The sequence below is a fragment of the Rhinatrema bivittatum genome, unplaced genomic scaffold (genome assembly GCF_901001135.1).
Source record: "Rhinatrema bivittatum unplaced genomic scaffold, aRhiBiv1.1, whole genome shotgun sequence".
Lineage (NCBI taxonomy): Eukaryota > Metazoa > Chordata > Amphibia > Gymnophiona > Rhinatrematidae > Rhinatrema > Rhinatrema bivittatum.
In genome coordinates this window covers 384,236-400,420 of record NW_021820554.1, presented here as the reverse complement: position 1 = coordinate 400,420, position 16,185 = coordinate 384,236, and the positions used below count along the sequence as shown (strand labels likewise).

The 16,185-nt window shown below is 45.8% G+C and overlaps 1 protein-coding gene across 1 annotated transcript in view; it reads left to right on the top strand.

Moving 5' to 3' along the window:
* LOC115081713 (maltase-glucoamylase, intestinal-like) overlaps nucleotides 1-16,185 on the top strand; it is a gene marked incomplete at its 5' end in the record, with an annotated part of 276,490 nt that overhangs the window by 45,888 nt on the left and 214,417 nt on the right. The window contains 1 exon segment of the mRNA XM_029586132.1: nucleotides 3,759-3,872. Coding sequence (XP_029441992.1) covers nucleotides 3,759-3,872 — 114 coding nt within the window.

The following is a 16,185-nucleotide window of genomic DNA, read 5'->3' as shown; positions in this document are numbered from 1 at the left end:
TTTGATAAATGACCCTCTATATTAGAAGTTTGTGTAATTAAATAATATCTGTGAATATACATGAAATATTTGTGCATATATTGATAAATGCCAAAATACTTAATTCATATTGATGGTGGACATATTGAACATCTGACCTGTTGGAGGAAGTTCCAGGACCAGATGGTTAAACATTGATACACAGTAGATATCAATTTCTTTAAAAAACAAACCAAATTATATGTCAATTTACCAATCTGAGGCTAGAAAGGAGATTGTGGTGAACAACTATTCAGGCAGCCCAATGAGTGGAGAAGTAGCCTAGTGCTTGCTTAGCAAGGCAGACTGTGACCCAGAGAAGTGAGGGTTCAAATCATGCTTTTCCCACTGTTGTGACTGTGGAGAAATGATTTCACCTTCCATTGCCTAAGGTATATACTTAGGGCTCTACAGACACAAAATAGGAGAAAACATTTAGATAGTAACTTTCAAACCAGCGCACAGATGCACATTTGTGCACATATTTTGGCCTGCACACAGGGCCATGGCCATTTTATAACATGCGTGTGCATGTTATAAAATGGTCTGGCTGCATGCACATGTGCTCCAAATTTTAAGTGCTTGCAAACCTGAATTCTACCCCATAAACCGGGGGATTTTAAAAGAAGCGCACACCCACACCCTTCTCAGTTTACCAGTTCATCTACCAGCTTGCCCAGTTAACAGATAGGTCCTCCAAACCCCTGGTTTGACAGCCTACACTCCCCCCAGTTAGCCCCTACCCTTAAAGCCCCCGCAGATCTGCCTAGTTTTCTTTATTTTCTAACTTACAGCTTCTCCAAGGAAGACTTAAATTTACGGGGCAAGGGTTCTGGGTGCATGCCCAGGCACACAAGTAGTTATGCCCATGCCTTAAGAGATGTGCGCCCTGCAGGAGATACACACGTATTCAGGCGGCTTCTAAAATGCACTCGGCACGTGCCAGCCCGAGTTATTCGCGCATCCCCTAATTAATGCACTTGCCAGGCATTTAAAATTCACCTTTTAGTAAATAAACCCCTTATATTGTAAACCCTCTGAGGGCAGGGTACTTGAAATGTAACTTGGTTTGAGTTCAGTTTTTGAAAAGCAAGTCATTGAATCCAAATGTTAAAAAAAAACCGGGATTTAAAGCTTGGGCAGATACCATTCATGAGGTCCAATAGTTGTAAAGTAGGAGATACTGAGCAGAGCTTAATGTGTGTGTGTGTGTGTGTGTGGGTGTGGTGTGTGTGTGTGTGTGTGTGTGTGTGTAGGTGTATGTGTATGTGTGTGTGTGTATGTGTGTGTATGTGTGTGTATGTGTATTGTGTGTGTGTGTGGTGTATGTGTATGTGTGTGTGTGTGTGTGTATGGGTGTGTGTGGGTGTGTGTGTATGTGTGTGTGTATGTGTGTGTGGTGTATGTGTATGTGTGTGTGTGTGTGTGTTATGTGTGTGTGTGTGTGTGTGTGTGTGTGTGTATGTGTGTATGTGTATGTGTTGTGTGTGTGTGTGTGTATGTGTGGGTGTGGTGTGTATGTGTGTGTATGTGTGTGTGTATGTGTGTGTGTGTGTGTGTAGTGGGTGTATGTGTGTATGTGTATGTGTGTGTGTGTGTATGTGTGTGTGTGTGTATGTGTGTGTGTATGTGTGTGTGTGTGTTGTATGTGTATGTGTGTTGTGTATGTGTATGTGTGTGTGTGTGTATGGTGTGTGTTGTGTGTATGTGTGTGTATGTGTGTGTGTGTGTATGTGTGTGTGTGTGGAGCGGGGGGAGGGAAGCAGCCTGGAATGCAGTTCTTCCACTTCTTTTCAGGCTTAACTGGCAGAGCAGTAGAGGTGTTTAACTCCAGCCCTTCCCATCTGGGCAGCCAGCAGGATGACCCTGGAGCAGCTACCCTGCTCCTGATCACCTGTTCCTCCCCCTGACCTCCTCCCCCCCCCCCCCCCCCGACTGTTTTGCAAAGTACAGAAGGAGAAGATGTGATACTGAAGCAGACCGCACCGCCCTGCCCTGCCCCCGGACAGCCCCTTTCACTAACCCCGGGACTTACATGCATGACAGGGGTTTATGCGCGTGGCCGGGCCTTTGAAAATTGGCCCGGCGTGCGTAAGGCCCACTTATGTACATAAACCCCTGTTTATGCACATAAGTGGTGATTTAAAATCCGGCCCTCAGTGAGCAGTAGTGCAAGTCACCCAGGCTCCAGCCCTGGCCTTGTTGATTGGCACTACAGCTCATGATTTTCAAACTTGTGTTATTAATTCAACCCGTTTTTGTGTCTGTTACCCAGGGCTTCATTTCTGGCAGGACAACCTGGAATGGCATTCTGCCACCTTTCTTTTCTAGGACCCGGCAGTGTAAATCAGCTCTGGCTCTCTTGCAGAAATGGAGCGCGGCTGGTAGTATAAATCAGTTCCAGCTCCCTGCATGAACGGAGCAGGTGGGAACAAAGATCATTTCTGCACTCCCCCCCAACCCCAGAGTAAGCAGATCAGAGCAGGTGGTGTTGGAGCTGCTCATCCTGAGACAGAATCAGCCAAATGGCCCTGTTCTTTATGCCATTTCCTGGCACAATTGAGGAGGCCCTGAGGAGCAATGGCTAAGGTCAAAGAAACATGAGGTGAATGCCTGCCAGCCCCATTGCTTCTGCTGCTGTTGAGCGTGCTGGCATCCCGGCCCAGCTTCTGCTGCTTAGTGTGCTGACTTTTCAGAGCCCCTGCCACCTCTGCTACATTGGGGGCGTGGGAAGGGGAAAGATTGAATGAGACGATGTGTGAGGAGAATGAAGGGTTCAGAGGGGAGGAGCAAGAGAGTGAATGAGGGGAATGTGGGGATCCAGCCAATGAATAAGAAGATCAAGTGATCAGAGTGGATGTGGGGGGGGCATAAGAGTAAATGAGTGGATCAGAGTGGGGACAGCAGTCAATGAGTGAGGCAATCGAGGGGGTGAGAAACAGTGAATGAGGGCAGGGAAAGGAATAAGAGGGTGTGTGGTGAAGGGAGGGAGAAAGAGAATGAGGGAGGCGACAGGATGCTGCTGCTCCCTTCCTTACTCCTCTGAGGACGCTTTCCGGGCCAGGGCACGCTTTTTTTGGCTGCCCTGTGCAAACAACCATGACATTGCTCCTGCCCCCCACCCCCATTCATTCAATTTCCGTCCTGGACCCACAAAAAGTGTCCAGCTCCCTCCACGGATCAAAACTTTAAAATCTGACACTCTCCCCCCAGCCAGGTCTTCACCCTCTCCTGCAACCCGTGGCCAGTGCAAGAGTTTTAGGTGCACTAGAAGAAATGTAAAGTACTGGACACCTTCCTCCTCTTCTCCCCTCCCCAGCCCTGTACACACACAATTATGCATTTATAATAGATTTTTACATGAAAAGGGACATTTGGAGTACAATCTCATTAGATAAAACTAGCACTTACATCATGATTATTGTATTTACCTTCACTGCTGTAATGTCACTGCCAACCAGAAATCCCTGCCATAATACCTATGGTATTCGACCTATTGTAACACGTGCTGAGTGTAGGATTAACTCTCACAAATCTGCTAATACAATTTGCTAAAATGAGGTTTTTGTCTCCAAACAGGATCATATGTAAAAATGTCTCTCTTGACTGCACACAACTCAAGATGTTGATATCTTTAACCAGTTAGCATGGGGGATGAATAAAAGTAATACATGGAGAGCTTAGCAGATTTTCAAATGCAGTTCACACTAAACCTGTTTACCACTCAATACTTCTTGCAGGTGTGGCCAGGAAGTACAGTATTTCCAGATTATAACAATCCATCTTGTACAAAATGGTGGGTGGACGAGTGCAAGAGATTCCACGACCTAGTGAACTATGATGCCATCTGGATTGTAAGTATATTTTTAAAGCCTGTCTTAGATTGTGAAAGGTATGCTGAAAGCTTCCCAGTTTGTTTGATTCTTCATTGTACCATGATCAGTCCTTCCGTTTTTAAAAACAATCTTTGCAGGTTTCTATTATTCTGAAATATTGCCTCTAAGGAAGAGGTCCTCAAACCGTTCCTTGGGACCCCCAGGCAGTTGGATTTTCAGGCTATCTTTAGTGACTATGCATGAGATTTATTTGCCTTTACTGCCACCAATGATATGCAAATGTTTATCTTCCATATTCATTAGGGATCTTGAAAACCCAACTTTGGGGGGGGTGTGGGGGAGAACATAGAGGTAGACCCTGTGGAGGGTTTGAGTCTATGGATGGGGAGGATATTTTTCAAAGGAACTTTTGCAGATACAAAAATGATTTATCTGCAGAAATAGCCTTTTAAAACTGTATGCCTGACACAGTGTAAATGCAGACTTTTATGTGCATGAGAGAGAGGGATTCAAGGGGGTGGAGAACAAGCAAGGTGGGAACTTAGGTGCATACTTTTTGATTTTAAAAAGCATGTGCACAAATTCAGAAAAAGTGGCCCACCAAATAGTAGCTGCAATTGTGAGCTTTGCTAAGATAATTTTCAAACTCATTGTATGTGCATGCTTTTGCTCTGATAATTTGTGTAGTCTATAGATTAATATAGTACCTACAGACTTTACATTACTCAAGAATTATACCCAAAGAACACAATGAAAACTGTATGCTAAAAGTGAGCTTCTGAGCCTGCGGCATGGTGCTCCTGCTGCCACACCTCCCCGCTCAATGGTTTAGAGGGTCAAATTCTGAAAACTTTCCTTGATGAGTTTGTTTGTCTATCTGGAAAAGGTGAGCACTAGTCAACGTTTTGAAGATGTTTTGGTATGGTAGCAGTTGTGCTTGCTCAATACTTGAAAGAGTCCCCATTTCACAAAAGTCTGAAATATATAGTTTTTAAATTTGCATTCAAACTGAAACATTGAAAACATCATTTTATTATTTTGATACTAACTAGAATAAAATTTCAGTTGAGACAGCTCATCTGTTGCAGGCACCAAAACTATTTGTAACTGTGATAAAGCCTGGTGGAGGCCTGCACAGTAATGGCATTTAATAAAAAAAAAAATCATTGGATTTTTCATTCTGTATCAAAAATAGCAAGCACTCAATGACAGACAATATTGTTGATAGTCATATTTATTAGGTCATATTTAATTATTTGTCCTTGATTTGAATTTTGAATTTTCATCGGGCATATTACTCTGGATAGAGACGCCGACATTGCCGAAAATTCACCTCTGGCACAGAGATCCACTCAAAACTTAATCTTGCGTTTGGATTGCTGCTGTCCCTTGATACAACATAAAGGAAAGTGATTCATTTTTATTTGTAAAATGCTTAAAAAAAAAATCAAAAAAAGGACATTGAGCCAGGACCAATGATTAAATATGATCCAATAAAGACATGCATAATGTTATGGTTTTGATGAATTGGTGAACCCCGGGCCGAGGTGAGAGATGTCTCTGCCCACAGGGAGGAGCCCTGTGGGCCTCACCGTCGGTATACCTGGGAATTCCTGAAGGCTGATGTAATACTTCTGAATGCAGATCCAGTAGTTGCCCGCAGCGCAGGGCATGCTGAGGAAGCTGTACTGTAGAAGTTAAAGAGGCAAAGGTAGGTGATACAGGAACCAGGCCGTAGATCCAATATAGGAGATGAAGTATCCTGAGGCACAGATAGAGTAGCATGGATGGACTGAAGAATGGTAGTGGCCCGAGGAAGGGGTAGATATGATAGAAGTTGGAGAATGTACTCACACAAGCAAGTCCCAGTAGAGATACCCAAGGAGTGGGTCAGGATGTCCCAGGTAGAAGGGTCCTCCAAGGAGCGGATAGCCAAGATGTGGAAGAGCCGCCGAGGAGTGGGTACTCAGAGCATCCAATTGCCAGGAGGAGAGTCTGGAACAGAAGATCCAAGTTAGAGCGGATTTAACAAGCGAGAAAACTCCTTGCTAACTCGTCTTAGCAATGGGCCTGTCCGTATAAGTACACTGGCGGTGTTGACATCATCGGGAGGGGATGCTCCTGAGGTTCCCGTCATGATGTATTCATAAGGAGGTCCTGTGTGCGCGCCTAGGTGATGCCGAAAGTAAGATGGTGGTTGGTAGCACCCACGCTGTCCCAGGGACGCCGAGGAAGTCGGTGTTGGTTGGAGGAGGCCGGCATTCTCCCAATGATTGATGGTGCAGGGAAAAAAGAGGTGAGCATGAGAGGTCGCAGCCACCTGCGACTGGGCACAGCACATAAATAACTTGACGCGATTGGGTGTTATGAAAGTTCTTTGCAGCCAGCTTTAAGCATTGTCACAACCGTATAATTTATTGAGATGTGGTGCTGTTGAATGAGTTTTGTATAGTGTTTTGTTTCATTCATTTAATATGACATAGACAATATTGTTGATAATGCCAATGTGGTTTTTTTTGTTTTCAAAATGAAATGATAGAAAATAATATGAAATTTTGTTTTTTCTTCTATCGTTTTTAGTATGCATTCGTTTCTGAATATGTGCACTCTTACTAAAACATAAAACATGAGAAAAAAAGGGAAAACTGATGACAATGAAAATTGAAGTCAATGCCACAACATGACACAAAATGACATTTATTGGCCTACAGATCCCTACTACTTACTGATGCCTCCAACCCTTCCAGCCTTCCCCTCTGGCTCCTATATACTCTACTTGAGGTTTCCAAAAGAGAAAGCCCCAGTTCCCTGTACATACCCGGATCAGTCCAGACAGTGGATGGAGCCAGAGAAAAACTGAAAAGGCATGCCATATAAGGACAGCGCTCACCCTGCAGCCATCAGTAGTTCTCTGGTTCCAGCAGATGCCGACGGATGAACCTGCAGTTCCCTCTTCTTAGTGATATTTCTTTATTTCTTCTTGCGAAGTCTTCTCCTTTCTCTTCGCTAGGTCAAGCAAGTATTTCTAAAAAAAAAAAAAAAAATATATATATATATATATATATATATATATATATATATTCAGGAACAGTGAATTTTCTTTTCTCTGGAGACAGTTCTGTCTCCAGGATCTTGTAGAGACCTAGGTGGTGGGGGGGGGGGTGTTCCCCTTGAGTAATTCAGCCAGGTCTCTTTCCCGGTATTCTAATTCCCTGCCTGGGGGTAATACTGGTGGTCCAGTCACTCCCCTCTTTTGCACTGATGACCCTAAGATGTGATTATTCCTCGGGTCCTTTGCAGAGATGTTTTAATTCCTCTGCTATGGCTCAAACCCTTCAGCCTGTTTAGCTGTTTCTCAAACAAAAAATAAGAAAAAAGTAAAAGAGAGACACAGCACAGTGTAAAAGTTGAAATAAGGCAGCTCTTCACGGCTCCGGGCCGTCTGGCAGGAAAAGCAGCGACTCAAGTCCGTTCAGTCGGCTTCCCCGTTTCGCAGCAATCAGGCTCAGCTGTTTCACACACAGCTGACTTCCCAATTCTGAGGTCAGCTTTTTGTCTTGCCTGCGGGGAGCCTGCCTCGCAGCTCTCCCGCAGCGGCCTCTGCTTGCCCGGAGGGGAGGGACCCTCCTTGGCTCCTTTGAAGTCAACGACCCGAGGTCGGGTCGGCAAGTGTGCGTCCGGGCCCATCCTCCACACAAAAAACCATGGGAGCAGCGGCCATTTTGTGCCTGGACCTCGCAGCAGACTCGGATCCTCATGGTGGAGGGGAGCTGGATTTTTGTCATTTACCGCCTGACTTAAGCCCTATGGGATCTCCTGATGCTAATTCTGACCCTCCCCGAGGGGCTTCTCCCCCTCCCCCCCCCCAGGGCTCCAGCAGAGCAAATACTCCTTTTCCACCAGAATTTGTGCTCTTTTTACATAAATCGTTTTTAGCAAGCTTGGAGGTGCAGGAGGTTACCATTCCGGGCCCCCCACCGGCAAAAATCCCTCGTTTGGTTCTTAGCCAGGGCTCTTGCATCCCAGACTCGCAGGGCACTACTAGGGTCAGGTCTGTACCTGGTGGGTCAGACCCACCTGACCCTCCTCCTCCTCCCTCTCTGCTGCCCGATCCAGATGCTAACCCAGATCTTTCTCTTGATAATCCCCCCCATGGAGGGAGATGACCCACGGGTTTTGAGGTTGTTTAAGGGGGAGGAGCTGGACCCGCTTATTCCTTTTGTTCTGGATGAACTTGGAATCGATGTGCCTGCAGAAGAGCCCGCCTCTGCCTCCTCCTCCCATACCATTGACCCGGTCCTGGCGGGTCTGAGGGCTCCGTCCTGTACTTTTCCCTTCCATCCTATGCTTATGCAGCTTCTGCTCAGGGAATGGGAGGCTCCCAAGTCTGGTCTCCGTGTGGGCAGGGCAATAGATAAGTTATATCCCCTCCTGGATACAGCTCTTGAGATGCTCAAAATACCCAAGGTTGATGCTCCGGTGTCGGCTGTCACCAAACGCACCACCATCCCGGTTGTAGGGGCCACAGCCTTAAAGGATCTTCAAGATCGCAAGTTAGAAGTACATCTCAAAAGGATCTTTGAGGTGTTGGCTTTAAGTGTCCGGGCGACGGTTTGTAGCAGTCTCATGCAGCGGGCAAGCCGCAGGTGGGTTCAACAACTACTCAGCACCCAGGACCTCCCATCTGCAGAGGCCGAACAAGCGGAGTGGCTTGAAGGGGCAATTGCATATGGGGCTGATGCCCTTTATGATCTCCTCCGGGTGCAGGCCAGGGCTATGGTATCAGCGGTCTCTGTCAGATGGGTCCTCTGGCTGCATAACTGGGCAGCGGACTCCTCTTCCAAGTCTCAGTTAGGCACTCTCCCTTCAGGGTAAGTTGCTTTTTGGGGAGGACCTGGAACAGCTTATTAAATCCTTAGGTGATAACAAGGTTCATAAGCTGCCTGAGGATCGCCCTAAACAGTCAAAATCCTTTTTTCCTTTGTGCTCTCAATTCCAGGGTCAGTGCAGGTACAGCAGAATGAGGGGGTCCTCTCAGTGTCCTGCCTCTTCCAGATCGCAGGCATGGTCTCATTTCTTTTGAGGGCGTCGATCGTTCAGGAATGGCAATCCACATGGTTCCGCCGCCAAGTCCTCGCAATGAGGAGGGAGGCCCATTCCTTCGTTCCTGCCTTAGGTGGACGTCTGTCCCTTTTTCTTGGGGAATGGGCCAAAATCGCCACGGATCAGTGGGTCCTTGGCGTGATCGCCAAATGTTACACTTTAGAATTTGCTCAGGATCTTCCCGACAGCCACCTGATCTCTCCATGTGGCAGTCGAAAATGGCCAGTGGTGTGCCAGACTCTTGACAGGCTCAAGGAACTCAGGGCCATAGTCCCTGTTCCTCCAAAGGAACAGGGATCCGGCCAATATTCCATCTACTTCATCGTCCCCAAGAAGGATGGTTCCTTCCATCCAATTCTGGACCTCAAGAGAGTCGACTGGGCGCTCAAGGTTCTCCATTTTCGGATGGAAACCCTGAGGGTGGTCATTGCGGCGGTTTGCTCCGGCGAGTTCCTACCTTCGCTCGACTTCACAGAAGCTTACTTTCACATCCCAATTTGCAAGGAACACCAGAAGTGTCTTCGCTTCGACATACTGGACCGGCATTTTCAGTTCCAAGCTCTCCCGTTCTGGCTCGCCTCTGCCCCTCGCACGTTCACCAAGGTGATGGTGGTGGTGACGGCCTTTCTCTGGAGGGAGAGGGTCTTGGTCCATCCCTACCTGGACGATTGGCTCATCTGGGCGAAGTCGGAACAGCTCTGTGTGATGGCGGTCAGTCAGGTAGTGTCGGTGCTCACCTCCCTCGGGTGGATAGTCAACTACTCCAAGAGCAACCTCTTGCCCTCTCAAGTTCTGGAATTTCTGGGAGCTTGCTTCGACACTTGCATGTCCAAGGTCTCCCTGCCTGAGGTCCGTGCACTCAAACTCATGCAGCAGGTACAGCATCTCTTATCACTGTTGATACCCATGGCCTGGGATTACCTTCAAGTTCTGGGCTCTAAGGCTTTCACTATAGATCTGGTGCCCTGGGCGTTTACGCATATGTGCCTTTGCAGAAAGCTTTACTGGCCCTTTGGAAGCCGGTCTCGGAGGAGATTCGAGCGCCCCTACCATTTCCCGAGTCTACCTTCATCAGCATGCAGTGGTGGCTCTCTCTTGATCACCTGTCGAGGGGAATGCCCCTGGAGACTCCTCAGTGGATTGTCATGATGAAGGATGCTAGCCTTTCCAGCTGGGGAGAGGTTTGTCAGTCTCAATCAACGCAGGGCTCTTGGTCTCCAATCCAATGCAAATGGCACATCAATTGTCTGGAGGCCCGGGCAGTTCGACTGGCACTCAATTTCTTCCTTCCCTTGATCCGTCACAAAGCAGTGAGAGTTCTCTCCGACAATGCCACCACGGTAGCTTACATCAATCACCAGGGAAGCACCAGGAGTTGACTGGTAGCCCTGGAGACCAGCCTATTGTTCGCTTGGGCAGAGTGCCATTTGGACCACCTGGCGGCTTCCCACATTACAGGAAAGTAGAATGTTCAAACAGACGTCCTCAGTTGCCAGCATCTCGACCCCGGAGAGTGGGAGTTGTCGGATGAGGTGATGGATCTAGTCGTCCGCAGGTGAGGGTCCCCCACTTGGACTTGATGGCCACCCTGAAGAACGCGAAGGCTCCTCCATTCTTCAGCCGCAGGAAAGAACTCTGCTCAGAGGGCATGGATGCCCTGGTCCTGCCCTGGCCCAATGAGGTCCTCCTTTACTTCCCTCCTTGACCTCTGGTAGGAAAAGTTCTCATAAGGATAGAACTTCACCATGGACTGGTCATTCTCATAGCGTCGGAGTGGCCTCAGAGACCGTGGTTTGCGGACCTCGTGAATTTCATATCGGACAGCCCTCTTCGTCTCACTCACCTCCACAATCTCCTGCGACAAGGTCCAGTATTTTTAGATCAGGCAGATCACTTTTGTTTTGCGGCTTGGCTTTTGTGCGGCGGCTGAGGAAGGGGGCTACAAGGAGGAAGTGATTTCCATGCTGTTGCGGGCCTGTAAAACCTTGACATCTTTCTTATGTTCGGGTTTGGAGGGTTTTTGATAATATGTGCGTGGAGGCTGGGGTATCGATGCGCAGGGCATCGATCTCTCTGGTTCTTTCCTTCCTTCCTTCAGAACGGGCTCTCTAAAGGGTTGTCTTTCAACTCCTTGTGGGTTCAGATTTTGGCTCTTGGCTCCTTCTTGGGCAGGCTGGATGGTTACTTGGTGGCCGCTCATCCAGATGTCGTTCGATTTCTTAAGGGGGCTAAGCATTTGAATCTGCCGGTCAGGGCTACTTGCCCATCTTGGAATCTTAACCTGGTCTTACAGGTTCTCTGTGTGGCACCTTTTGAACCCCTCCATCGGGCCACTCTCAAAGACCTCAAGCTTAAGACTGTGTTCCTCGAGGCTATTTGCTCAGCCATGAGGGTTTCCAAGCTGCAGGCTTTATCCTGCCGGGAGCCCTTCCTGTGATTCTCTGATTCAGGGGTTTCTCTAAAGACGGTCCCTTCTTTTCTGCCAAAGGCAGTTTCCTCCTTTCATGTCAATCAATCGGTGGAGCTCCCTGCCTTTTCTCCGGAAGATATTGCTGGCACGTCAGGTGCTGATCTCCAGTGCTTGGATGTTAAGCGTGTTCTCCTTCAGTACTTGCAGATCACTAATGATTTCAGAGTCTCCGATCATCACTTTGTTTTATGGAGTGGTCCTAATAAAGGTCAGAAGGCCTCTAAAGCCACCATTGCTCGCTGGCTAAAGGAGGCGATCGCATCGGCATATCTTTGTCAGGGGCCGGCCAGTTCCGGAGGGATTAAAAGCCCATTCTCTGTATTTGCAGGCTACTTCTTCGGCAGAGAGCCAGTTGGTTTCTCCTCAGGAAATTTTCAGAGTGGCTACCTGGAAATCTATGCATACTTTTTCTCGGCATTATCGTCTTGACGTTCAGGCACCAGTTTTTGGTTCTTTTGGCAGACATATGCTCCGAGCGGGACTATCTCGGTTTTAAGGTTATTGATGTTTGGGTGGATTCTTGGACACTGTGGCAGCTGACCACGTCCATGGGGGCAGTCCCGTGAGGGACCACTGTGTCAGGCTAGACTCTGGACACACAAACACAGATTTGAATATTTTATTAAACAGTTTTGGAAACCACCAGAGGTGGCAGTAGTGAGTAGTAGATGTTGAGCCCGGCTGGGCAGGTATCCCACAGAACGCTGGAACAGCGAATCTTCTGCTAGGCTGTGCTGTAGTGGAAAGAGACTGAGTTATGAGTACACAATAAGAAGCATTCAGAGTCCCAGGTAGAATTAGGAGAAGCTCTGAGATAGGGAGAGCAGACCCTCAAGGAGTGAGTACCTGTTCCCTTGCTTCGAAAAACTGCCCTTTGCCCCAGTCATGGAGCCTGTATGATCTCCCGCCTCAACTGCTGCAGCTGACACTGCATAGGAACTCTAAAAAATCTCACTTGGCACCTACAACTCAAACAGAATGCTGCGGCCGTATGCTGCTGAACACAAAGCTGTTCAAAAAGATCGAACCTATCTTCAAACCCCTACTCTGCGTATCAATTATTTACCAAACCAAGTTTAAAACCCTGGGTGCATCCCCCTCAACCTGAGCCAATGGCTAAGCTTTTCTATCTCCTCTCACTCTTTGCTTCAAATGCGCCTAATGGTTCCACCACTAAGAAACCAGTGCCCCACTAGTACCAGAGAGTGAGAGGGCCATTACAGGAGCAGCTCCTATACTATGAAACACTCTGCCATTCAGCAGCGGACTAGCAGCTAGTCTGCTGGTCTTCAGGAAACTACTGAAAACATGGCCTTCTCAACATAAGAAGTATGACCGCCTACCCCTTTACTTGCAAATTTCTGAACTTGAAACACCCACACAATATCTGTGTCACAGACACTGAATAGGAAAGTATCTGCACTGCCCACCATTTATTATTTGTGTGCCTTATTATTCTATTTTTTCATTTTATTTCATTGTATTTATTTTGGGTTTTTTTATGTGACTTACCCCAAAACCATCCATCTTTTAGCCTTACTCTGTATATATTGATCTGCTGTAATATGCTTTGAGCTCTTCCAATGTAAAAGTATATCATAAGTAAATAATGAGAATGATGACAACAAAACATTGGTCTAAAAATGACATGTTTAACCCAACAATGTGTGTGTTCTGATAGGCGTTTGATAAAGTGTGACCTTGTGGTAAGCTCCTGTTGATAGCTATTTAAATTATAACAAAGCCTTGTGATTAGACATGGAAAAAAGATGGGAACTAAATGGGAACTACCTGGAGCATTTATCTACTCATCTGCCCAAAATTGAGGTGGTAGGACAAGGAGAGCATTTGAATTTAAGAAAGCATGGGACAAGTACAGGGGATCTCTAAGAGGGTAGGAATTGTAAAGCAGAGTAGTTGGTGTGGATGGGCAGACAAGATAGGTCGTGTAATCTTTTTTCTTTCATCCACGTTTCTCTCTTTCTATAATGGAGAAGAAATCAGAAAGACAATTGAAACGGTCCTAGATATGTTAAAAGTGGTCATGTTCTATAGCTAGCAGCTGGCATATGTCCTGCAGTGTGCACAGAAAAAATCAGGCCGAGCTGATGGACTGCTTGTTTTGGCTTTTTTTTTTGCTGTCATTTTCTAGGTAACTATGCCCCTAAACTGTTTAGTAGCATTTAATTTATTTACTACTATATCAAGTCAGATCATTTTTCTTCTATTTATGTTTTATAAATTGAAAAAAATATATAGATTGAGTCAGACCTCAATTTTTCTGATAGAATGAGGAAAATATCACACATCAAATATCCACAATCAAAACATTATAGAAAATAATAGGATATTAGTGTCTACTTGACAGGCATAATAGGCTCTACCAGCAAAAGCCTTTCATTGCCTTACATTTATCATTGTCTGGTGTATCAATACACACTGTTTTGAAATGTTTCAATATCAATATAACACTTATCTCTGTCTTGTTTTGTCTTTAATAAAGTCCCATTCCTGACACAGGCCATGTTTCAAATGGATTCTGCATCGGGGGGACGGAGGATGGAGGACATATCTTGAGTTTCGTAGTACACTTGTATTCACATGTTCTCGCGCAATGAGCTCTTACAGCATATTTGTTCTTCTAGCCTCAAATCTGAATATCTCCAGAAATGTTGCCGTATAGTGGCCAGAGTGTGCTGCAATTAAAGTGGGCTCTTCTGCACAGTGACTGCTCACTCTCACAGGGAACTTGTTTGCCATAAGAATTTACGCTGTAAAGAATTGGGATCATCACTCATTGAAGGACAGAATCTCGGGTGTCACATAAGAGTGGCAGCCGTGGGTGGGATTCAGAGTACATGCATCTGGATTGCAAAAGCTGTCACAGTTTTTAGTTCCCTGCTGAGGATTGTTACTTCAACTGGGGCGTTGAAGAAGAAAAGTAAAGGAACAGAAATGAGAGACCCCCATCCGAAGTAATTGGAAATGCAAACATAGGCACTTACAACCCCAGTAGGATCAAGTACCAAATACGCTGGAATTACAAAGCAAGAGAATCCAGTCAGGAAATATACAAATAAAATGAAAATTAAACAAATACAGAATTCAGCCTCCTCAAGGTCATTATTCGGAGGCACTTAGCCAGATAATTCACTAGTTACCTGGCTAAATGAATATCTGAGAGATAACACATCCACAATGTGTATAACGTTTATTAAACAAAATAACACACTCACCTATATAGACACTCTAAAAGCTAAACTGACACACACATTCAACCATTCAATACAAAATTTGTGAATTATTGTAATGTATGTCACTGTTAATTCAAGTATAATTTGTTGTTTTTAACAAGTGTGTGAATGGTTGAATGTGTGTGTCAGTTTAGCTTTTAGAGTGTCTATATAGGTGAGTGTGTTATTTTGTTTAATAACGTTATACACATTGTGGATGTGTTATATCTCTGTTCTTGTGTGATTAACAAGTAAACAATAGGGATATTATAATTGTTACCCTTTGTATTATTTTACCGTGTTGGTTAAATGAATATCTGGGCACTTATCTGGCTACATTTTAGCCAGATATCTTATTAGGATGCTAAAATGTAGACAGATAATTTAGGGGCATTCCAGGAACATTTTGGACATTACATTAGCCAGATAACTTACCAAAGGGCCTCATTTTCTAAGAGGCTCGCACGCGATAAGGGACCTTTCGCACGCGAAAAATCCCTTATCGAGTGCGATACCAGGATGGGGGCGGAGTCGGGGCAGAGTCGGCCCCAGAAGAGGAGGAGGTCGGGGCGTCAACCGGGGCCGACTCTGCGCCGACGCCGCAGACAGTGAAAAGGTAAGGCCCTTTTCACGTCCTATTTCGCTCCCAATAGCTACACCTCCTATGGTGGCGCATTGGGTGCAGGCCTGCGATACTTTAGAAAATGAGACCCCAAGTCTGGTCACATCAAAGATAACCAGGCTGTATTCAATAGCATACCTATACATTTGAATGTATGTCCAAGTTTATCCAGCTAATTTTGCTATCTGGGCAGTGACTGAATATGTTTCCCACATGAACTTTTCTATCATGTGATTATACCTAATCTGTCTCCAACTTTCCTGCAAGAGATCAGCAGCAAGAGTAGGTCCTTGCTTTCCTGTTCTTTCCAGGGTCTTCAGCTCCCCTGCTAGAACTGACACTGCTTCGGGTGAAGTCTTCCCTTTTTGTCACATCACTTCAAAAGCTGCTCCAGTTAGGGCAATGGGTTTGAGTGACAGGTTCTCCACCAAGAGGAAAAATCAATGGTATCATCCCTTAGTGTACCTTTAATGTGATCTAAAGCTTTGGACATTTAAAAGGCGTGGGAGTGTGTTATTATCATGTTTTTTTCCAGTTTTTCATTATGGAGGATCTTGCGAGACTGGAAGATTGGGCATCCAAATAGCAGATGAAATTTAATGTGGACACGTGCAAGGTGATGCATATAGGGAAAAATAACCCATGCTATAGTTACACGATGTTAGGTTCCATATTAGGTGCTACAACCCAAGAAAGAGATCTAGGCGTCATAGTGGATAATACATTGAAATCGTCAGCTCAGTGTGCTGTGGCAGTCAAAAAAGCAAACAGAATGTTGGGAATTATTAGGAAGAAAATGGTGAATAAAACAGAAAATGTCATAATGCCTCTGTATCGCTCCATAGTGAGACCGCACCTTGAATTCTGTGTACAATTCTGGTCACCGCACCTCAAAAAAGATAT